A 25,235-nucleotide genomic window follows, 5' to 3' on the forward strand; every position below is an offset into this window, starting at 1 on the left:
TGTTCATATTTTGAAAAGATTGATCTTTTGCACAAATCTTATTACTATGAAATAAGAGTAGCACAAGTTATAGGAAATAATAGTGTATTATTATGGCTTGACTCTGATCCTCTAAGTTCTTAAAAATTTAGTCTGAGAGACCATAGATATAAGGCACTTGCCTTGCGTATGACAAACCTGGAACACTGCCAGGACTAACCCCTGATCTCCGAGCTTAGAGCCAGGAGTAAGACCTGAACACAGCTGGGCATGGCCCAAAAGCAGACAAACAAGCAAGTTATGCAATATGCAAAGAAAAACCTTTAACATGCCTCTCAAAATTGTATTTTAACTGTTTTTGTGCATATTAAGTATAACAATATACTGTGAGATGTGAGCTACTGTTTCTTAAATTACTTTCTCCTTTTAATCCCTAGAATTGGTATTGTATTTGTTGGCAACTCTGAAGAAACTATGGAAGTTAAAATACTTGGAAGACTAGAACGGTAATTTTTCCCCCTTGTATTGTTATTTTCTATTATATGTGACTAGGTAGTACAGAACAGGAATTGGTAAATTCTGGCCCACAAACCGTGTCTGGGCTATAGACATTTTTGTACACTCTGCAAGCTCTATTTTTAAAGAGTTTTTTTTTTTTTTTAAAGAAAATGGAATCTGCAGGGGCTGGAGCAATAGTACATGCATGCGGCCAACCCAGGTTCGATCCCCGGCATCCCATATGGTTCCCCCCCCCCACCCCCCCAGCACTTCCAGGAGCAATTCCTGAGTACAGAGCCAGGAATAACCCCTGAGCATTGCTAGGTGTGACCCAAAAAGCCAAAAAAAAGGAATCTGCAATAGAGACCATATATGGCTTGCTTGGCCTAAATTATTTACTCAGTGGTCTCTTTCCAGAAATGTTCCAGACCCCTGCTCTAGGGTGATGTTAGTATCACACTGTGTCTCTTTATAGGAATAGGAATAGTCAGGTCTGAATCTTTCATCTGTGTTTCGTCTTAGTGGTTCTTGAATTTGCTTATATTCTAATTGCTACATTTTACTGGGCTAATGAAATAAATAAATTTTATTAAATAAAAACTAAAAAAAGAAAAAAAAAAGTGGGGCTAGAGCCGGGGCCCTTGTTCCCTCTCTCCAACCCAAGAAAAATTTGTATTACCTGTGAATTTATCTTTTAAATACTAAGGAATAGCTGCCTATTACCAATGTTTGTACTATGTAATCAATCTTATTCTTGCCTATTGTGGCTTAATTACTTCTAGTCACATCTCAGCTCCAGTTGTGCTTTTTAGAACTATTTTCCCAAACCATATAAAACCCATACTTTGACTCCCTTTCGTGTGGGAGGTGGCCTCTCTCATTTTATCAACTTGTATCAACAAAAGTATTTTGTCTCTGAGAAGTGCAAAACTTTCCAGAAATGAGAATACTCTGGAAACCATACCTGACCCATCTGTAGAGAGTCTTTTTCAGCTTCCTGAAGAGGTGCTCTGTTTTCCCACCCGTACACACATGCCCTGTCTGCCACAGGTTCAAAATCATGGCCGTAATGATTGTGTTAGAGTGAGTGTTGAATTTCCCAGGGGTGTTTGATGGGAGGGGAAGGGTTTTGGGGGGAGATTGATCATCAGTTATCTTTTGTAACAAGGAAAAACAGGGAGCTAGGCAACTTGGATTCTAATCCCTGTTCTTCCACTCATAGCTTCTTTGACTGTAGGCAAATTACTTACATCTTTTGAGTTTAATAATCTTTATCTATAAAATAAGACCTACGTCCTTTGGTTCTCTTGGATATTGGATGACATGAGGTATAGAAAGCACTTGGCATTTAGAAACTGACATTGATAAATGTCAGTTCCTCAGTTTCTGTTTTGTATTATTAATGACTCCTAATCCATCATCTTTAGAAATGAAGTTGAGATTAATGTTTTGCTTGGAATTGACCATTTTATCTTTTGTTTTAATACTTTTCAAATATTCACTTAATAGTTTAGTTTTCTTCTCTTCCCCGCACTCCCCTCCCCCCCCTTAGGTATAAGCTGCTTCATGTTCTGGAATTTGATTCAGATCGAAGGAGAATGAGTGTAATTGTAGAGGCACCTTCAGGTAATCACTCTAAAATCCCATGAATTTTTAATTGTCTAATGTTAAGAGATTGATAAGAGATAGATAACTTTTTTTTTCAGGTGAGAAGTTACTATTTACTAAAGGAGCAGAATCATCAATTCTTCCTAAATGTGTAGGTGGAGAAATTGAAAAAACTAGAAGTCATGTAGATGAATTTGCTTTGGTGAGTACAAATTTGAACGGTGTAAAGAACTCAAAAAGATAGATGTACATAAAGAAAAGATCTAGGGTCTCATTTTTGTAAATTTATGAAAAACTGTCAAAATTCTGTGTTTCTGTTATTATTATATTATGATATGACATCATAATCTTTGGCTAAAGATTTACTTTAAGGCCTTGGGATCCTCACAGGACTCATGCATATGCTCTGCATGCAGAAATCCTAGGTTTGATTCCCAACACCACATGCTCCCCGGAATACCACTGGGAGTGATAACCCTTCCCCCCCCCACACACACACTGGTACTAGCAGTTGCCCAGGTGTTGTCCCTAAGCCCCACAAGTGTGGTCCGGAAACCAACAAGCAGTCCTTAACCTAAACATGTGTTCTCTCTCTCTCTCTCTCTTTCTCTCTCTCTCTCTCTCTCTCTCTCTCTCTCTCTCTTGAATTTTTGGGTCAGAACCAGTGGTGCTCAGACCCAAAAATTCAGAGCATCATACCCTCAATGCTCAGGGATTACTGCTGGCTCTGCACTAAGAATTACTCCTGGCAGTACTTGGGGGACTGTATGGGATGCTGGGGATTGAACCCAGGTTGGCTCTGCACTCAAGAATCACTTCTGGGGGCTGGAGAGATAACACAGCGGTTAGAGCATTTGCCTTGCACATGGCCGACCCGGGTTTGATTCCCAGCATCCCATATGGTCCCCTGAGCACCGCCAGGAGTAATTCCTGAGTGCAGAGCCAGGAGTAACCCCTGTGCATCGCCGGGTGTGACCCAAAAAAGCAAAAAATAAATAAATAAATAATCACTTCTGCCAGTGTTTGGAAGACCATATGGGATGCCAGGGATGAAACCCGGGCCAGCCACATGCAAGGCAAATAAATGCTTTACCTTCTGTCCTATCACTTTGGCCCCCACTGTGTGTTTTCTTTAAATCTATTATAGTCAGTGCACTTTTGACCCCTAAAATTACTATATTTCTATATTTTAAATGGAATGAACTGTGGTAATAGAACACAGAGGAACCTCAAGAAGTGGAGAAACTGAAATTTTTATATATTAAGATTATAAATTGCACAGCCACTTGACAGTTCCTCCTGGATAATAGAGTAACACTCAGCAGCCTAACTCCTGAGTACACTTGCCCAAGAGATTTGAAAATATATATGCACAAAAACATATACACAGGGCTGGAGAGAGAGTACAGTGGGTAGGGCACTTGACATGCACACTGCCAACCCAGATTCAATCCCTGGCATCCCGTACATCCCCCTGCATTACACCAGGAATGATTCCTGAGCACAGAGCCAGAGTACACCCTGAGCATTGCTCGATGTGACCCAAAAGAATGGATATGATGTTCTTAGAAGCATTCTGCCTACTAGCCAAAAACTGGAAGGAGCCAAATACCCACTATTTGATGAAATGTATTAAACAATGTTATTTCATATCCATGGAATGAAATGCTTTTTGGCCACTGAAAGGAATATGGCACTAATATATGTTACAGTAGGTCTAAACTTTAAGCAGTTGAAGCTTGAGAGGTTGGGGAGTGAGCTCAGGTGAGAACAGGTACATGCCACGTGCAAAGCCCCAAGGTCAGTTCCTGGCCTCACACACACAAACACACACACACACACACACACACACACACACACACCCCCAAAGCACTAGTGAGCCTGACCCTCACAACTGAATGTGAGCCTGGTGGCCCACTGCACCAGCAGTCCTGGCCACAGGGGCCCCTTGCACAGCCAGCCTGGACTCTGAGGGGGACCCTGGAGACCCTAAGTACCAGCAGCCCTTTGTGGGCAGAGCTCCTCTGGGAGCAGCTCTAGCCTCCCCAAGCCTTGCTGGCGTGACTGACCCTATTTTTTTTGGAAAAAAAAAAAGATTAGAGGTTATCTATAAGAAGCTAATGGCAGAAAGCCTCATATTTGATTTATATTAAATTAAATTTTTTTTCAGATAGAATTATCCATTTTACTTTTACAATCTACCCTTTCTGAGTTCTATTATTAGAATTCATTTAGTTTGGGGGTTTCTGGGGAAAATGTGTAGCAGGAAAAAGAATTTTTATATTCTTTCAGATTTAATATCTGCTTTCAGATAATCAAATATACACTCCTAAGTTTTGTGTAATTCCAATTCGTCTGTGAAGATAGAATGAAATTACTTAAAACATCATTCACTGGCTGTAGAAATTATTGTTTGTCTGATAATGGCCACTTCACAAACTTCTTGTTGATGCCTCAAACCCTCAGAAAATTGTGGTTCCCTCTACTTCAAACTAATTGGTGGGCCAGAGAGACAGTACAGAGGGTAGGGCATTTGCCTTGCACACGGCCAACCTGGGTTCAATCCCCAGCATCCATACGGTCCCCCAAGTACCACCAGGAGTAGTCCTTAGTGCAGAGCCAGCAGTAACCCCTGAGCATTAAGGGTATGACGCAAAATAGTTTTTTAATTGAGTACTGTAATTAAAGGTAAATTTGAGTTGGATAAAACAAGAGAGTAGAACCTGGAGCTGCATCCTAAAGTACTATTTGAGAATTTTCTAACTTTAAGATCCCAGAGAAGATAATCTTTATGATCCTTTCTAGACTCTAATATCCTATAAGTCATTGTTAATTATTTTGAACAATTTTTTAAGAACACCTCAGAAATGAAAAGTTATGATAATACATGTCTCATAACTCACATCACTAGTATTTGTGCTCATTAATTTCCTATCACTAGATGATAGTGATTTTAAAATTATCTGTAGACTCGCTCTTCTAATCCCCTGTTCTCCCTTGAACATGTCTCTCTCTTTGCTTTTATCCACTATGGAGAGGCCCACTTTCTCTCATAAACATGTATTCTCTTACGTCTTTCTTTTTTTCTTTTTATTTATTTATTTTTTGGCTGTTTGGGTCACACCTGGATTAATGCACAGGGGTTACTCTGAGTTCTATTATTAGAACTCATTTAGTTTTGGGGTTTCTGGGGAAAATGTGTAGCATTTAGGAATTACTAAAGGCTCATGCACTTAGGAATTACTCCTGGCGGTGCTCAGGGGACCATATGGGATGTTGGGAATCGAACCTAGGTAGGCCGCATGCAAGGCAAATGCCCTACCCACTGTGGTATCACTCCAGCTCCCCCTCTTATGTCTTTCTAAGTAAAAATTATCTTGCTTCACTTAAAATTTTTTTAACTAAATAAAAATAAAATAATCTGTAATTTATTTTTGAGGTTGGAGTCATTTCACTGAATTCTTGTTTCCCCATTAATTTTTTTTTGACCAGTTTTTGTCTTTAATTTTTCTAATTCAGAAAGGGTTAAGAACTCTGTGTGTGGCCTATCGACAGTTTACACCAAAAGAGTATCAGGAAATCGACAGGCTCATATTTGAAGCTAGGACTGCTCTGCAACAGCGTGACGAGAAATTGGCAGATGTCTTCCAGTTCATCGAGAAAGACCTGATACTACTTGGGGCAACTGCAGTAGAAGATAGGTAAGTATCAGGTAAAGAGGAAAATTGCTTTTTCTCTTGTAAGAATGTTTCTCATCCAGCATATCTAATTATAGCATAAAAACTCTATTTGTGTAGAAACTATGACTTAATAAATTTAGAATTAGAGCCAAATTTTGTGTTAGTATATAAAACTTGTGTTCTAGCCAGATACCAGAATAGATAGAAGAGATGCTATTTTAATGCTTCCTGAAAAATGGTTTCAAGGCTGTGAGTTCCTAAGCTGTTGCCTGTCCATGAAGCTCTGTATCGTTCCTTCAAATTGAATGAGGTGTGCATTTCGTTGAGTCTTTGTGCTGTATTGATACCTCCGTAGTCTTCTGACTTCCCGTTTCATTTGACAGATCTTCTATATATCTTGTGGGCTTTCCTTTGTAAGTTTTTTTTTTAATCTTACTGCTTTCAGTATTCTGTCTCTATCTTTGGATTTTAACCTGTTTTAGTGTAATGTGTCTTGGAGTTTTTCTAGTGGAATCTGTTTTCACAGGGAACCTGCAGGCTCATATTCCTCAACTCAGGGAAATTCTTAGCGACAATTTCTTTAACTCTTGTCTCTTCATCACATTTGCCTTCCTAATCTTCAAGAACTTCGATGATTCTTCTGTTGTTCCTCTTGCACTCATCCCCTAGTTCTCTGGTATGCTGTTCAGTTTTTTTCTGTTTTCCACCTTCTGCTGTTTCCTTGTGGGTTCCTCCTCATCTTGGAGCTCCTCAGTTTTTTTGCTCAACTTCTATTATTCTGTTATCTAGAACTTCCGTTGACTTTTTTTTTATATCACCGAACATGTTCCATCATTTCTGACTGTAATTATTTTTTTCATTTTGTGCTTTGATTACCTATGCTAGAATTTCCTTGAACTTGTTGAACATTCTCATCATAGTGTCACTGGAAAGTTTGTGTGATAATTTCCGGCTGACCATGTTTTCGGTGACACTGTTTTTATTCACTGAGCTTGGTGGTTTTCTGTGTGTTTTCCCCCTTTATTTTCTCGTGTCCTTGCTGTGCTTGGGCTGGGTCTTTGTAGTTAGACAAGCTGAGTTTGCTGTTTTCTCTGCCCATCTTCACCAAATGATGGGAAGCATAACTGTGAGCAGCATGTAGTTTGTTGAGTAGATCTGTCACATAGCCACATAAACACTACATGCTTCGGTGGCTGTGGCGTGGGCCACTTCTGTGGTGCAAACCGGGTATGGAGGCTGCTGGGAGCTCGCTGGAGACCCAGCTCTGCCTCCTGGTCCAGATCAGTCCCGGTGAGGCCCGCTGAAGGTGGCCTTACCCGGAGTAGCAGAGCAGCAGGTAGAAGTCTGAAATTTAAGACATTTCATAATGTGGTAGGAGTTTATGAAAAGCAAATTTTTAGGATTTATAAAAATCAGTCTTAAAGATATACTCTTAAAAGACTTTGTGTTGGTGTCAGAGGGAAAGTAAAGGGGTTAAAGCACGTGTCTTGCATGCAGCTGACTCTGGTTGAGACTCCAGCCCTACATGGTCCCCCAGACATCACCAGGTCCATCGCTAGAAGCCCTGAGCACTGATGGGAGACCCCTGAGCACCGGAGTAGCCCCAGTAATCCTTGACACCGTAAAACTCAAACAGAAATGAGTTGCCTCCCACAAGTGGCTCTCTGGCATGGCCATGACCTCAGAGGCACACGAACCTAATTCAGAACCCAGCAGCTTTAGGCAGAAATGTGAATGGACTATGCATTAAGCTACCGCACTGTGCCCCCCCCCACCCCGAGGGAAAGGGTGTCTTCTGTCTCTTCTGCCTCCCCTCCACCCCCACCCCTCACCCCACCCCCCCCGCCCTCGTACAGCAGTGAGCGGGCAACTCCAGCTTCATGGGATTGGGAGGTGGGGTGGGGTGGAACTGGCACATCCTTCTTGCCCTGTCGAGACCACAAGTTGCCCCACATGAGCGGCTCTCCGGCACGGCCATGGCCCCAGAGGCACACAAACCAATCTCGGAACTATGCGCGACTTTTGGCAGAAATCCCTCTAGACTTAATTAGTAAAATATCAGAAATCCAAAATCCTGCAGCCGCGATCATATGGTCTTCATAACCAGCAATAGAAAACAAATTATTTTACGATGCCTTTTCAGCAGGTTTGATTGTTGGGGGAAAATTCCAAACAACAGTGGTGCATCTTTTGTCAAAATAATGAATGTCAATCAAAGTAAGTAAAGTAAAGTAAAGGTCCTCCCGTTGATCATCGATTTGCTCGAGCGGGCCCAGTAACGTCTCCATTGGAGACTTTGTTGTTACTGTGTCTGGCATATCGAATACTCTCGGTAGCTTGCCGGGCTCTCCGAGAGGGGCGGAGGAATCAAAGTAGAGAGAGATTTAATTGGAAATCATCTGCCTCACAGGCATGGGGAGGGATGGGGTGGGGGGTATATTGGGATTCTTGGTGGTGGAAAATATGCACTGGTGAAGGGATGGGTATTTGATCAGTGTATGACCGAGACTTAAACCTGAAAGCTTTGTAACTGTTCTCACGGTGATTCAATAAATAAATTTTTTTAAAAAGTTACAAGTTTTATATTGTCTCTACTTGTTACTCATTAAAAAGAGAAATCTGGGCATCTATTAAAAAAAAAAAACTCAAACAGAAATGGATACTCACTGCTAGTCTGCTTAAGAATTGCCTGGAGGAGCCTCTGGTTCTCCTGAGCAGTATTTGGGAGAAGACTCACCCCCTTTTAACATTGCCTCCCTAAAAAACAGTTTTGTATAAACCAAATGGTCACATATTTAGTTATTCCCATTTCTTACCTAATAGGAGAAAGTCCATAGCATTCTTAGGTCAGGGAGTCTAGAATTTACCTTTCTTTACTGTGTGATTTTTTTTCCCCCAGTGTCAAAAAAAATCCCCTGCTACTAATTTTGTTTCTTGTATTTTCAGATTACAAGATAAAGTTCGAGAAACTATTGAAGCATTGAGAATGGCTGGTATCAAAGTCTGGGTACTCACTGGAGATAAACACGAAACAGCTGTCAGCGTGAGTTTATCATGTGGACATTTTCACAGAACCATGAACATCCTTGAACTTACTAACCAGAAATCAGACAGCGAATGTGCTGAACAATTGAGGCAGCTTGCCAGAAGGTAAGACTATAGTTATCCAGAGTGTAAGGTTCAGGAGGCAGCTGACTGTGGGCCAGGAGCTAACTAGATAACTTGCTGTCTACTTTCTATAGCTGTGGCACACAATTATTGTTATATCTTATAGTTATTTTTATTATAAGAAATACTTGTTTTGGGGGGCCACAACTGACGATACTCAGAGATTACTTCTGGCTTTCTACTCCTAGTGGTCTTAGGGGACCCTATGGGACGATGGGCATCAACCTTGGGTCAGCCGTAGGCAAAGCAACTACCCTACCCACTGCACTATCATGCAGGCCGTAATTGTTACATTTTTTTCTTTAATAAAAAAGGAGTGCAGAGAATGATAATTCATGATAATGAACTTGAAGCGAAATTTAACTTTGGGTATCTGCAGGCACCTTGGTCTACTTGCACGTCCTTGTTGAAGGCCTGTAGGCCTGTGTTATACTGTGGAGTGGAATAGCATAGCATAGGGAGACTGCAGGGGTGTCGCCCAGCAAGTTACAGTGACACCATCTGAACTCAGTGGTGTTTGAAGGTCTCAGGTTACCATTTGATACTTTGCCAAGTTCTTTTTTTTTTTTTTAAGTAAAGCAGTTTTTATTTGGAAGTCTTGAGAAAGGAGAGAGAGGGGGGAGAGAGAGAGAGAGAGAGAGAGAGAGAGAGAGAGAGAGAGAGAGAGAGAGAGAGAGAGAGAAGAGAGAGAGTGTAAAGCACTCAAGAGAGAACAAAAGCTTCTCCTGAGTGGAGAGAGCTCCAGTACAGATTGCAGTATGAAAGTATGAAAGTCCAAATCTCCAGAGAGGAGATGCAGGCGATGTGTCCCAGCTCCATGAACCCGGCAGCATGTGCCCCGGATTCTCAGGATCAGTGTTTATCCATCAAGTCCAAAGAAGAGAAATGGACTCTTAATATTACTCTGTTAAACACAGAAGCCCTGGAAGCCCTGGCAGCCACGTCTACTTCCTGGTCCAATGACTCGACATGGCATTGGGTGCAGGAAGTAGATGTGACTGCCAGGGCTTCCAGAAGTACTAGGGATGAGGGGAGGCTGCCCACCCGACTCAAAAAACACCAGAGTTTTCAGCCTGGGCACCGGGGTACCTGAACTTATTCAGTTTGGCATCTTTGCAGAGAATATTAGTGAAGTGGTGGAATTGAGCCCTGGGTGGGCTTCAGGGGTGGGGTGTGGCTGCAGCTGCAGGGGCTTTGGCAGGGTGGTGCCCAGCCCACCTGCCTGCCTCACAAAGGTGCCCCAGGGACCAGCGTTCCCATGAACTTGAGCTGCTTGGCTGGCATCTCCTTGGAAATTGAGCCACGAATTAGCAGAACTGGGGTGGCAGGGGAGTCAACAGGGAGACTCCCAGGAGGGTGAGACCACAGGGCTGCCTTGGACAACAGGAAGGAGCTTGCACCAGAATATGGAAACAGGCCCTGCTGCTTACAGTGAGAAGGTCTCACACCAGAAGGGGGTGAAGAAAAGCAACTGGGCAAATAGTAGGCTCAGTAATGTAGTTAATGTGCATCCTAATGGCAAAGTTGTTTTTTTTCCCCCTTAACGTAAGGCATGCAGGTGACAATGTTTTAGTCAGAATCTATTGTTTGTGAGTATAAACAGTCTGACTTCAAGGTGTCTCAGGGAAGATATAATTATTGTCGTTTTTAAGAATTACAGAGGATCATGTGATTCAGCATGGGCTGGTGGTGGACGGCACCAGCCTGTCTCTTGCACTCAGGGAGCATGAAAAACTCTTTATGGAAGTTTGCCGAAATTGTTCAGCTGTGTTATGCTGTCGTATGGCACCACTGCAAAAAGCAAAGGTATGTTTGGTGGTGAAAAATTTTCATAAGGATATTCCAATCAGAAAGCATTTTCTAAGGTTAATATCCGAGTCGCGTTTGGTGGTGTGCAGTAGGTGAATTTTATTGAGTCATTTTTTTTTATATTACATATTTTAAGAATGTGATTTTACTAAAACAAAGATGGGACTTCACTGAAGCAAAGATGTGAACTATAATGCTTCACAAGTAAGTTGCTTCCATAGTGAGGGAACCTTGAGAAGACTGAACTTCTCTGCAGTAGTTTCATTGATCTCCGTTTCCTTATATCCTCATTGAATGTTCATTTTCCTTATTAAAAGTAACCAGTAAGGGATGAATAGGACTTAGTAAAATTGGAAATGCCAGTTGACTTGTAATTTGCAGGAAATATTTAATGAAGCTATGATAAAGTAAAAACCTATAGAAATTGAAGTCTTAGATGATATCCTTCATATTCTATGAAGTACGCATCTTAGTGCCTTTTCACATAGAGGTCTAATAAATTAGATAATTTTTTCTTTTTACTTCAGAGAGTTTTTGAAAAGCTTATTTTATTATAATTCACATACCTCTGTCTGTGGAATCCAAATACAACAAAAACTTCTATTTCATAAAAGCAACTGAGGTATTCCAATTAAATTTTTACTTACATCATTGAATATAACCTTGATTGAATTTTTAAATTATATTACAAGAGCTAGTATTCATTCCTGTGTCAGAAGAGTAATTTCTTTAAAAAATACATTTGTCTGATAGAGTTCAATTAGTACAATTTTATACAGTTAATAAGCTTTTTTTACAAGTTTAAGCTGTGTTAATAGGTTCTGCAGAGAGAACATTCTTTTGCTATGTCCTCTTTGGATGCTGCCATTATATATTGAGGTCCTTCTGGCTATGTCATTTCCGAAAGGCATTCCTAACTTATTTTTATTGGTGGTGCCAGGGATCAAATCCAAGGCCTCAAACATGCAAGGAAAGTGCCCTTCCCTGTATTACTGCAATCATAATGGAGACACCCCTTAAAAGATGAATCCCAAGTACATACTATAAAATCAGTTATTTATTTATTTATTTATTTTTTAATAGTGAGACATCATGAGGTGCAGTTGCAGACTTACACATTTTTGTGCTTGGGTTTCAATTATACAATGATCAAACACCCATCCCTCCACCAGTGCGCATTTCCCACCACCACGGATCCCAGCATCCCCTCCCACCCCCCCCCCAGCCCCCATCCCACCCTGCCTCTGTGGCAGGGCATTTCCCTCTCTCTCCTTTTGAGTGCCGTGGTCTGCAAAAGAGGCATTGAGTGGCAATCATGCTTGGTCGACAGTCTACCCTCAGCATGCTCTCCCATCGTGGGTGGACCCTCCCTAAAATCAGGTTTTTTAATGACTGGTCTTAGAAAAGTTGTTTTAGATAAAGTACTTTATATAAATAAAAGAAAATTGAAATTTTGTCATGAATAACTAGTTGTCTACCTTTCAGGTAATAAGACTGATAAAAATTTCTCCTGAGAAACCTATAACATTGGCTGTTGGTGATGGTGCTAATGATGTAAGCATGATACAAGAAGCACACGTTGGCATAGGTAATTGATTTTTTTTCTCTTAAAATTTTAAGTTGGTATTATTAATCATTGGATGATCTTTTTTAATCTTGCTTTTATAAGGTACAATATTAAATATGAATAAAATGAAATGACATTTCAAAATTCCGTTTATCCCCACAGGAAGTGTATTATTATTAAACCCATTATTCAGGTTACTCTAATCACAAGTTTTCAAGGAAATAAATATCACATTCGTTAATTTTATCTTTGCCAATTCTCCTTCAGAACTCAAATACCAAGCAGTGGTGTGGTGGTCAACATAGCTGCCCCACAAGATGAGAATAATTTTCTTGTTGTTTTGTTTGGGGTCCACACCTGGCAGTGCTCAGGGCTTACTCCTGGCTCTGCACTCAGGAATCACTCCTGGTGATGCTCAGGGAACCATTTAGGGAGCCAGGACTGAACCCAGGTCAACTGTATGCGAGGCAAATGCTGAACTACCCCCTCAACTATACTGGCACGTACAGTAACTCTCTTTTCACATGGCGTTTTGTACCTTTTAAAGTATTTGTACTTATTATTCTATCATTTTTTTTAAACTAAATTTGTGATTTCTATAAGAATGTCCTTGTGGTGGTGCTTTCCTCTCTTAGAATAGATATTATATACTTTGTCACTCAAAAGATTCTCGTAATTTTTCTTTTGTTCACGGGCTCTTGGGCAGAGTCCAGGAGGCCTTGTAGCCACTCGTGGTAATACTCATGACAGTGCTCTCCAGAACCCAGAGCTTGAGTGGCCACGATTGCCACCCGGAGACATGGGCAGAGGAGGCATGCCCGTGGCGGGCATCAAACCCGGCGCCTCTGCAGATCAGTCGTCACTCAGCCCAGGAGCCATTGCCCTCCTCCTCTGCAGCTCCCGCCCAACTGGTAGAGGCTGTTGTTTGTGTTTTGAGCTTCCCACAGATTGTTGTTCAGAAGAGGCTCACTGCATGTGTGGGGTCACTCCCAGAGGTTCTCCGGGGAGCCATGTGGTGACGGGGACTGAACCTGAGGCTCTAACATGCACAGCGTCCACTCCAGCCCTTTGATTGTTGACCTGTTGAACACGTTCTTGTCTCCCTCAGTTTCATTAGACAAATGCAGAAGCAAGGGAGAAAACTACAGGTTTGGGCTGAAGGATGAAACGTCAGTGAACAGAGAGTTGGGGAAGTTTTCTGGAATGGCTTTGATCATGCCTGTGGTAATAGCTTTGGGAGCCCATGTTCCCGCTGTAGCCCTCAAACCAACTCCTTTCTCTTTGAGTGAATTAACTATTTTGAGAACTGAATTTTTAAAATATATGTTACTGCATTATATCAGTCTACATAAGCCTGGCAAGCTACCCATGATGTATTCAATATGCCAAACACAGTAACAATAAGTCTCACAATGGGGCGTTATTGGGCCCGCTTGAGCAAATCGATGAACAACAGGAGGACAGTGACAGTGATAGTGATAACAGTGTTAATAACCTTCTGTTCCATGATTAAAAATAAAAAAAACTATAGTATTTAAAACTTTTATTCTTAGATGGAAATATACTGACTAGTATAGAGAATAAGTTCATATGTCTGGAAATTCAGTATAGATTAAAAAAAGACAGAGGACCAAATTATTTGATTGAAAGTAATTGATATAGCTATTTGGAAAAAAATTCCAAGAATTTGGCTCCCATTCTATTGCTTATAAAGCAAAACAAGATCTGGATGGATTCTGAAAAATATTGAAAGACAGTTTAAATAAATCCTCTTCTAATTTGAGATATTTTAAGTATCTTTTAACTACAACAAAAAGAAACTATGCAAAAGGAAACATTGTTACTTGTGGCAGAAGCACATTTTAACACATTTTAATGACAAAGTAGTTAAAATTTTGCAAGCATTTCTAATTTATGAAGTTTTTACAACTTAAGGAGAATAACAAAGCTGGAGGAAGAAATTATACTGTCCAAGAAGAGAAATCTAGAAATAGTAACTGCATCAAAATTTTAGTCACACTACTAACTAAAAGAATTCCAATAAAATAGCCTATAAATTGATTTTATCAATCCTGATTGGCTAAGAATAGACTAACAAATATTGGTGGAAATGTAAGTTGGTATACTCTACATTATCACAAACTTCTAAATGTTTGTGTTTATGTGTTGGCCTTACCATTATGTATTCAGGAATTTCTCTTAAGGAAATAAACAAATTTGGCGCTGGAGTGATAGCACAACGGGTAGGGCAGTTGCCTTCCACGCAGCCGACCCGGATTCGATTCCCAGCATCCCATATGGTCCCCTGAGCACCTCCAGGAGTAATTCCTGAGTGCATGAGCCAGGGTGTGACCCCAAAAAAGCAAAAAGAAAAAAGAAAATAAGTTTTTCGATAGATATGTATTAAAAACCATGCTTATAACATATTGTCAAACAGATTACAGAAAGTATTATTATTGTACATTGTTGATGCACTAAATGCACATACACAAAATACACAGAAGAAAAAAATTCTAAAAATATATACACCAAAAATAGGAGTCATAATTGGGTAGTAGGCAACTGTCTTTGCCTGTAATTTTTTTTTATTATTTTAGTCTTTTTTAGGCAAAATTTAGTTAGAAAACTCATTCATATTTGTTAGATAAAATTTTGTTCTGATGTTACATGACAGTGTATACTTTTTAAAAGGGAAGCTACAGCACCAGAGCACTAGTACAGTGGGTAGAGCGTTTGCCTTGCCTGTGGCTGACTCTGGTTCGATCCCCACCATCCCATATGGTCCCCCACCCCTCCAGGAGTGATCTCTAAGCACAGAGCCAGTAGTTAGACCTGAGCACTCTCAGGAGTGGCCCAAAACCAAACACAAGAAAATGAAAAGCTATGTTAGGCCGGAGAGCTAATACTCGAGATAAAGCCCTTCCTTGCCTTACACACAGCTGACCCAGGTTTAGTCCCCAGCACTACATATGGTCCCCCAAAGCCCACCGGGGGAGTGATTCCTGAGCACAGAGCCAGAGTAAGCCCTGAGCACTGCCAGGTTTGGCCCAAAGAAAACAAAACCAAAAGCTGCTTTGTGGTTGGCCAGGTCAGGATGTTATTGTCCAGACTGTGTAGGGAAGGCTGCCAACTACTCCCTCTATTAAAGCTTTTAATTTGGAAACAAAAGCAAAGTTATGCACTGACAGCAAAATTTCAGCTCTGATGGCTCCACATGAAAAAATTTCCAGTTTCCCTGCCTGTCACTTATAAAATATTCAACAATTCCCTCTTTTTTTTTTTGGTTGCTTCTGAAGAAAGCTATGAAGTAAGTTTGGAATGTAAGATATTTTCTAGTGTTTTGGGAAGAACAGTGATGGTTTTGGGAATCAAAGACCAAAAGATGGAGCATCCACAGTTAATGAGAAGGCAGGAGGGGAGAGCACACCTGGGCAACGTTTCACACTGTGTGGTACCTTGAAAACAGCCTTGAAAGGAAGACCGGATATAGTCACTGTTGGGGGTGGGGGATGGGGAGTGGGAATGTGGAATATAGTATTTTAAAGGAACCTTTTTCACTGATGGTGGGAATGTAAATTGGTTCAGCCTTAATGGCAAACCATATGAAGATGTCTTAAAACAAAAACAGTAGCACTGTAGCACTGTTCATTGTTCATTGATTTGCTCGAGCGGGCACCAGTAACGTCTCCATTGTGAGACTTTTTGTTACTGTTTTTGGCATCTCGAATACGCCACGGGGATAGAACTTTTAAAAAAAAAACTATGTTAAATTGGCTTAGAGCTTTCTTTCTGTTAGAAATCTGTTAAGCAAAGCAAGGTGAGTCAGAAGGAGTAAAACAAATACCATTTCTGGATGATCTCCTATGTGGAAATGAAGAAAACAAGGCAATAGAGAGTGGTCAGCGAAAATAATACCAGTGATTGTGCCAACCGAAGTGAGTGTGCCAAGGGTGTGTGGTAGTGGGGACTGATGAGAAGGCCCTAGGGACAGGGCAGGTGATGGGATATTGATACACCGATGTGAGTATGATGTGGTAACGGTATGCCTAAAACATTACTATTAATGCTACATGATGCCTCAATTGTTTAAAAAGCTCTTAATTAGTGCTCTGTACTTGTTACTGTAAAATGTGATTTTTTTTAGATCTTTTCAGTATTTTATATCTTATTCTAATTCTTTAAAAATTCATGGTATATCCTGGTATATAATATAATTGTATGTATTTAAGGAAACAGACCAACCTTTTGAGAGTCTGCTATTGTTACATATTAAAATGTATAATGATCCTAAGTGCAGGTTCCACTGCTATAGAAATTTTAGGTATTTAAAAACATCATGAAAATTACTCTGATTAAATTACTAGTGTATTCTCCTTTTTGTCCCTTATTACAGGAATCATGGGTAAAGAAGGAAGACAAGCTGCAAGAAACAGTGACTATGCAATAGCTAGATTTAAATTTCTGTCGAAATTGCTTTTTGTTCATGGTCATTTTTATTATATTAGAATAGCCACCCTTGTACAGTATTTTTTTTATAAGGTGAGTTTCATAGAGAGACTTTAGTTTTTCCCTTTTCAAAAATGTTTTTTATTTTTGCTTCAAAGTAGACATCTAAATTTTAAAGTAGCTGTTTATTGTAATAGCAATGCATTATAACAATTTTCAGGTGTGGGACATTAGAAATCAGCATATGTATATGTGGAGATATTTTCCAAATCAGTCATTGACATATTTGTGGTTTTAATTTTAAGTAATGCTGTCACCATACAAGTTGTTTCTCTGTAATAATTGCTATAGCATATACTTGGATGATTTTAACATAAATCTAATATGTGCTGACAAAACAATTACAGTGGTTGCCTGAGGCCAGGGGCACTTTATAGAATCAATTACAAAGGAAAACAATTTGACGGTGGTGGTGGCTAAATAGGTATATATTTATAAAAACTTTTCAGAATTTAAATTTGCAGTTGATATGCATTATTCTATGCAAAACACTCAGTTTGACTTTTTAATACTGTCTCAAACCAGCAATGAGTTTTCATTGAACTACTCGAATGTAGTTTCAAGTAGGAGGTCTTAATCATTTTTTGTTTCATAAATAACCATTTAGTGGTCTGGATAGTGGATATAAACTGCTAGTATAGGGTTTTTAGATGTATGAAATCAAATGCATAGAATTACAACGAACTAATTGCATTGAGTACGATACTGACGTTTGGCCCTTTTGAAGAAAGAGGAGGGTCTGCAAAACCCATCATAAGAGCCCCTGAGTACCAAGACGTTTAATACATCTGGGCATTCTATAGTGTATGTCTGCCTGCAGTAAAGCCATAGCATTACGGTGATGAAAAAACACAACTTCTCCTTAGCTTACACTTAATGTGTTTAATATATCCAGAATATATGAAGATAGAAAGATGTTTTGATAGTCCACTTACCGGTACTTTAACTAATTTTGCATTTTAAAGCCATTATAGTCCTAAAGTTTAAGTAAATCTTTGTTATTGTACTATATATTGAAGTTATTAAATAATAGCAATAAAGTTTTAAATTCAATCACGGTATTGCTTGGAAGTAATGAAAGTCAGCGATATTTTCATTCTGATCTTTGCAATGTTATTAGGATACTTTTATTTTAAAAAAGATTTTTTTTGTTTGGTTTTGCTTTGGGCCCCACAGCCAGCAGTGTTCAGGGCTTACTACTGACTCTGCACTCTGGGCTCACTCCTGGCAGGCTCAGGGCACCATATCTGGTGACGGGTTGAACCCAGGTTGGCCTCCTGCAAAGCAAATGACCTACCTCCTGTACTGTCACTCTGGCTGAAGAATACTCTTACATTTTTTTGTTTTGTCTTGGGGCTACACCCAGCTGTGCTCAGGGGACCAAAGGGGGTGCGAGAGTTCGAAGCCAGATATCCATGTGCAAGACAACTGCCTTATTCCCTATACTATCTCTATAGCCTCACTAAAAAATGAAATAGGAATCCTATTTTCCCAATTTATATATATATATAAGTTTTCATGGGCAGATCTACTATTTACCCATAATGAGTATTTCTAGAACCATGACTATCCATTTAGAGGTTGTTTTTCTTATGGACGAAATTTAATTATTTCCACTTGATTTTATTTTTCAGAATGTGTGCTTTATCACACCCCAATTTTTATATCAGTTCTACTGTTTGTTTTCTCAACAAGTAAGTAAACAGAATGTATTGCTTTAAAATTAAGTGTATGTGTTCAGTTTTTAACAGACTTGCTAGAACTTTTTTCGTTTTTCCTAGTCCTGCAGATAACTGGATAAAGCTTTCTGGATTAGTGTGTTTAATTAGCCTGGCAGTTATAATCTTCTGATTTGAGTTTATTATCAAAATACATTTACTTCTTGATGCTATTTTTAAAAACAGCAAATCTGCGGCAATTGAGAGAACTTTGATTTAGCAACTGTAATATTTCTATACAGTTCATACCCAGCTATTCCAGACAACTATTGGAAGATGACTTAGTTGTTTCTTTTCTAACTCAGAATTTTGTAAGATTTGGAAGAAGGAACTTAGTGATAGAATCCAGGGATGACTTAGAGATCTCAAGAGCTAACTCTAAATAATAGATAGACGCCATCTGGAGTGCTATTTTTAAAGGGGTTATGAATCTATAGGCCCAGAGAGAAAACCCTGTAATTAGTCTGCAACAGCTGTAATTAGCTCATAGTGGACATTTGGTTGCATATTGTGATATTTGCTATGCCTGAGGTATTGGTATCTTAAATAAAAGGAAATTGAAGTTCACAAAAATAAAGCAACTTTTCCAAGATCACATAGCTCAGTTAATCACTAAATCAGACTTGGATCTCCTGCCTCTGACTAACTGAGCAGCCTGCCCACATACCATACTTTACAAATTTAATTGATCAGGAAATCTGTTCTCATGTGATAGAAATAACGAAAGCTTAATTATCTCAGGTTTTCTATGAGTTGTTTTTTTTCTTGTCACCCTTTTTTTCCCCCCTTCTGTGTAGAGCCTAAAGCTCTAGATTCCAAGTATCTACTTGGGCATCAATTACCGTTGACAGTGTTTGCTTATTTGAATGAAATAAAACTGCAAGTTAACAAATGCCTGACTCATTTTGATTAGATGTTCATGAATTTTGCCGTATTTTTTTTCCTTAAGTATTAATAGGTGACAGATAGGCAAAGGAGTAAATAATACCCACAGTAGCATATAAGATTGTTTAGAAGAGGCCAATATTGAACAGGATTTTATTTGTTTTATTTATTTATTTATGTATTTATTGCTTTTTGGGTCACACCTGGCGATACAAAAGGGTTACTGCTGGCTCTGCACTCAGGAATCACTCCTGGCGGTGCACTTGAGCAGTATTTAAAGTTTCTTGGACTATGCTTTAAAGGAAGTATCAGACTGAGATGGGAAGACATGAGCCATGTGAGCAAACCTGTATGAGTGGCTCACCAAAGAAATAGTAAGAAACCTGTGTGAAGAGGAATTGTATAGGAATACGTCGCAGCGACATAGGGCAGGGGGCAGGAGGCTGGGGCCAACCGAAGGAATAGAGGCGAGGTGTCAGTCTAGACCCAGCACAACCGTACGCATGGGACCCAAACAGTAGTCGACTTAAAAATGTGTCTGTCAAGGAGACAGGTTGCAGGCTGGGAGGGAACCTTGAGGGCATTGATGGAGGGATAGAGTTGGGAACATTTTTTTGCCTGAAACTCTGTTGTTAACAATTTTGTATATCATGATTTCTGAAAAGAAATTTTTAAAAAAAAACATACATTCCAGCGACAAACACAGACAAATCATGAAGGGTAGATCCAATTTACTCTATTACCAGAACACAGGCATAAACAAACTTTCCAGTTCCGACATAGAAGACAAATTTAGGAATGTGTATTTCTATCTATGTTAAGAAATGTTATTAAAAAGATTAATGTGTAAATTGAAAAACTATAAATTTCTATTTGGATATGCTTTTTTAGTTATGTATAAATTACGAGTCACGACAAATCACGACCATCTTGTTATTCGTCGATTGCCTTGAGCAGGCCCCAGTAACGTCCCCTTCATCCTAGCCCTGAGATTTTTTTGAAAGTGCTATATTCAAGGCTCTTTAGGAGAATGAGACCCATCATTGTTACTGGTATTTGGCATATTGGGTACGCCACGGGGAGTTTGCCAGACTCTGCCGTGTGGGCAGGTTACATTCGGTAGCCTTCCAGTTTGTCCAAAGTAGGAATGAGATAATAAGATGTCGCATGACCGTGAATGCGGCTGCGCTGAGCATGTATAAATAGTAACATATAATTTAGAGCTTTAAAAATTCATACTGATTTCTCTTTCTAGACACTGTATGACAGCGTGTACCTGACTTTATACAATATATGTTTCACTTCCCTGCCTATTCTGATATATAGTCTACTGGAACAGCATATAGACCCTCATGTTCTACAGAGCAAGCCCAGCCTCTATAGGTAAGTATTGTCCAGTGTTAAGTGTCTATAAAGTTTCTGACAGCAAGTAATACTGGTTATTAATTTTTTAAAGTTCCTTAAAAATGACATAACAATAGCAAGTGATATGTTGGTGACTAATGTTTTACTATAGAAATTATGTCAGTAATCATGGTTTAGAATTGCTTAACATAAAAGAAAATTTTAATGTTTCAAATTTTAGAAATGATCACCGTTTAAAAATATTTATTTATTTAGAAATGATCACTTTACTCCTAAGATGTACTGGGTGATTGTGCAGTTTGCACTTACTGTTGTAGAACCAGTCATGTTTCATTTTATATGCATGAAATAAGTTATTTAGTAATAAATAAGTTCCCATGATAGCGTTCCCAACTTTAGTAATCAATGCAGAACCGGGGTTGAGGACATTAACTTCTGTCCCAGGTCCCCTGGGTTATTCCTGCTTCAGCAGAACCAAGTAATCACAAAGATAGGAGCTGTTCCTGAGGAGTAGCTGAGGACTCCCACTCAGCATGTTCTCTTCTCTGAACATGTTCATTAACTCAGCAACAGCAATAATCGGGACAGGAGAATAGAAAAGCAGGCAGGGAACTCTCCTTGCATGTGACTGACTTAGGTTCAATCCCCAGCACCTGGTCCCCTGAGCACCACCAGGATCTGTCATCCCAGAGCACTGAGCCAGGAGTAAGCTCTGGGCATAGCCGGATGTCGCCCCCCAAAGAAAGACATGGCAATAATTCACCTAGAATTTCCAAGGGTATCTAGGAATGGTCTTTCACAGACTGTTTTCTCTTAGTACCGATTCATGAACATGAATTGAGTTAACCTAACTCTCAAATGACTGCACTAAAAAGAATGATGGCAGAGCGACTGAAAATTTATACAGAGTAAAAATAAACCAACTTGAAACACTGGAACATTATGACAATTACTTCATCAAATTAGATCATTTGTTTGAACATATTTTTAAATTATAAGCTGTTGGAAAGATAAGTGATATTATGAGCAGTGATTTATAAATAACAGTTCGTTCTTTCTAATAGTTTCAAATTTTAAATGAAAAATCCATTTTGGTTTCTCAAAATATTTGTTGAAATAATACTGGTTTTTGACATTATGTAAGTTTTAGATGTGTAGCGTAATTCAACACATACCAATTTGAGCGATAATTTTTTAAATGATCAAGTTGTAATTTTTAGTAGATGAGTAATAAATCGATCCTAACTTTTTCCTTTTTCTCTTTTTTTTTAATTTACAGAGATATTAGTAAAAACCATCAACTAAGCATTAAAACTTTTCTTTATTGGACCATCCTGGGATTCAGTCATGCCTTTATTTTCTTTTTTGGATCCTATTTTTTATTAGGAAAAGATATATCTCTGCTCGGAAATGGCCAGGTAAAATATGGAGTTTTTATAAAGAGTACTTAATAATTTGATATCTTTTTTGATACTTATCCATTAAAAATTAAAATTCTATTTTCAATATAAAATTGTTCATATTTGGTTAAAATTAACACTACTATTAAAAGGTCTTAATATTTTTTACTTAATAAAATGTCATACAAGCGAAAATTTTAAAAGGAATATAATCTGGTATTAATATGAAACTAAAGTTGTAAGGTAATCTTAGTATTCGGAAATCAATTTACACAAATGAGTATACATGTTCCTGCATGCTGTTCACATCAGGGTTGTGTTTTATGAATAGTGCTTATTGTTGTGCTGAGTCTTCACATGTTCTATCTTCATTAATCCATAGTCTTGTTGGTGAGTTATAACCCATATCTTTCAGATGAGAAATGATGTCCTAGATTAAATGATGTGTAGATTAAATGAGGACTTAGTGTTTTGCTTTTAAGTACAGAATTATCAGGAAGTGCTACCATTCTCTTCTGTATTTAATAGCTATTCTTGGTATATCACAAATCCCTGTTTAGAATTGGCACTTCTATGAGATGTGAAATTGGGAGAACTGGGTCTGTCAGGTGCCACGTCTAGACAGGGGTGGTAAATGATGGCACTGCTCCCGTGGTGGCTAGAAATTCCCCTTTACTCTCCCTTTTCCACTGGTAATTCTTTTATGTGTGACTGTAGGGGGGAGACACAGTTGATGGTTTCATGGCTTACTCTTGCCTCTGTGCTCAGGGATCGCTCCTCGCAGTGCCATGTGTGGTACCAGGGATGGAGCTGTGCTGGCAACTCCTCCTGCCTTCCCCCTCCTCCTCTCCCATCCCATCCCTGTTCTTCCCCTTTTTATTTTCCCCTCCTCTTCCTCCTCACATTTCTGTAAGTAAATTTTGTTTTGCCTTACGTTGGTTTTGGGGCCACACCCAGCGATGCTCGGAGATACCTCCTGGGCCATGCTCAGGAGACCATATGGGATGCCGGGGATTGAACCCAGGCCGGCCCTGTGCACGGCAAGTGCCTACCCACTGTACTTTCTCTTCCGCCCTCTAAGTACATATCTTTGAATAAAACTATTTTACTACCAAAGAAAGAAAGATGATAATTGGGAGAATAAAACACTGTATGTCCTCAACCAACATTTACTGAGCAGTAACCATTCCTCTGCAACCGAGTGGGCTCTGGAGATATGAAAGCGGCTAATTCACTTGAATCTGAAACTTGGAATCTTGTGACCAATACAGAAACAAGTATCACTGTATAGTAATAAAATAAGACAGTGCACTACTTCCCCAATAATAACTTCCTTTTATTAGGGGTGTGTGTGTGTGTATGTGTGCGTGTGTGTGTGTGTGTGTGTGTGTGTGTGCGTGTGTGCGTGCCAGGAAAATGTATTAGCTTTTTATGACCCTGTGTGAGGAAAATATCTGTTTTTTTTTTGTTTTGTTTTGTTTGTGTTTTTATATATATTAGAAAATTGATCTCAGAAAACTAACAAACTTCCTTCAGGTAACATGGCATAGGCTCCAAACTCATGTCAGTATGACTGCAGAGCCTGCGAGAACGTATAGCTAGGTCCCATCTGCATGTTACTGCCATGCATTCAAAGCTCATCAAGCGGGTAGACATGAGTGGGTTATACCTGCCGTTTCCACCCGGAATGCGGGGCTGAAACTGGACCAAGTGAAGGGGGAAAAGAGATCAGAAGATGACATTTTAAAAAAGGAACTAAAATAATGATTTTGTCGCTAGATAGTCACACATTTCTGGTTTGATTTTTGACGTCAATGGGCGTGGGGCCACGGCTGGTGGTGCTCAGGGACTACGACTAGTTCTGTGCTGAGTGGTCACTTCCTCCTGTCCTGGGGGACTGCACAGTGCTGGGAGGTGAAGGGGGTCTGCTGCATACAAGGCAGGTGCCCCCACCCGCCGAGCCATCTCTCCTGCCCTTTTTTCTGACTTTCGCAGCAATATTATGATTACAAATACCATGATATATAATGATATATTATGATAAATATTAAGATAATATGATACACATCATGAGACACTTCCTAGCCATTTTCCATAATTACCCCACCATGTTTGATGGGGTTCAGACAGTAGGCAACAAATCATAGAGAGAAAATATATATATATGCCTCTCAGAGAGCCTGTCAAGCTACCAGAATTATCCTGCCGCACGGACAGACCCTGGCAAGCTCCCCATGGTGTATTCAATATGCCAAAAATAGTAATTATAGTAGGTCTCATTCCCCTGACCCTGAAAGAGCCTCCAATTGTTGGGAAAGATGAGTAAGGAGAGGCTGCTAAAATCTCAGGGCTGGGATGAATGAGACATTACTGGCACCCACTCGAGTAAATCGATGAACACCGGGATGACAATGAGACAGTGGTACAGTAATGATATTATGATTAATATATGATAAAAGGCCCATTATGATGAAAAAAATTTTGAGGTACACGGAAAAAATAAATTACCAGTTATCCTTCTGTTAGATATAATTAATATGATTTTAACCTATTTCCTTCTTTTTGTTATTGGGGTGGGGATACCTGGCAATGCTCAGAGGTTACTCCTGGCTCTGTGCTCAGGAATCACTCCAGGAAGTATTCCAGGGACCATGTAGGATGGTTGGGATTGAACTGAAATCAAGGCGAGCACCCTACCCACTTTACTATCTCTCCAGCCCTGGTTTTTTGGGGATTTTTTGGGGGGGGAGCAATACCTGAGTATGCTCAGCGACTACACTTGGCTCTTTGTTGGAGTCACTCCTGGCAGTGGTCAGGGAAGCCAATGTGGTGCCAGCGAACAAACCTTGGTCTCCCCAGGATCTGGAGAGCATACTAAGGGTAGGGAACTTGCCTTGTACCCAGCTAACCTGGGTTTGATCCCTGGCATCCCATATGGTTCCACAACCTGCTGGGAGTGATCCCTGAGCTTTGTTTGAGCCAGGAGTAAGCCCTGAGCACCACTGGACATGGCCCCGAAACAAACAAGCAAAAAAAAAAAACCACTCAGCCT

General features: G+C 39.7%; 1 protein-coding gene across 5 annotated transcripts in view; it reads left to right on the forward strand.

Moving 5' to 3' along the window:
* Nucleotides 1-25,235, forward strand: part of ATP11B (ATPase phospholipid transporting 11B (putative)) — a 121,400-nt gene that overhangs the window by 70,691 nt on the left and 25,474 nt on the right. For all 5 annotated transcript variants that reach the window (XM_056121109.1, XM_056121108.1, XM_056121107.1 and 2 more), the window contains exons 15-25: nucleotides 417-485; nucleotides 2,030-2,103; nucleotides 2,184-2,287; nucleotides 5,605-5,786; nucleotides 8,712-8,915; nucleotides 10,586-10,739; nucleotides 12,228-12,330; nucleotides 16,703-16,848; nucleotides 18,450-18,509; nucleotides 20,674-20,801; nucleotides 22,063-22,201. In XM_056121109.1, coding sequence (XP_055977084.1) covers nucleotides 417-485; nucleotides 2,030-2,103; nucleotides 2,184-2,287; nucleotides 5,605-5,786; nucleotides 8,712-8,915; nucleotides 10,586-10,739; nucleotides 12,228-12,330; nucleotides 16,703-16,848; nucleotides 18,450-18,509; nucleotides 20,674-20,801; nucleotides 22,063-22,201 — 1,363 coding nt within the window. The remainder of the gene's footprint in view (nucleotides 1-416; nucleotides 486-2,029; nucleotides 2,104-2,183; nucleotides 2,288-5,604; nucleotides 5,787-8,711; nucleotides 8,916-10,585; nucleotides 10,740-12,227; nucleotides 12,331-16,702; nucleotides 16,849-18,449; nucleotides 18,510-20,673; nucleotides 20,802-22,062; nucleotides 22,202-25,235) is intronic.

The sequence above is a fragment of the Sorex fumeus genome, unplaced genomic scaffold (genome assembly GCF_029834395.1).
Source record: "Sorex fumeus unplaced genomic scaffold, SorFum_2.1 ptg000044l, whole genome shotgun sequence".
NCBI classification, from domain to species: Eukaryota; Metazoa; Chordata; class Mammalia; order Eulipotyphla; family Soricidae; genus Sorex; species Sorex fumeus.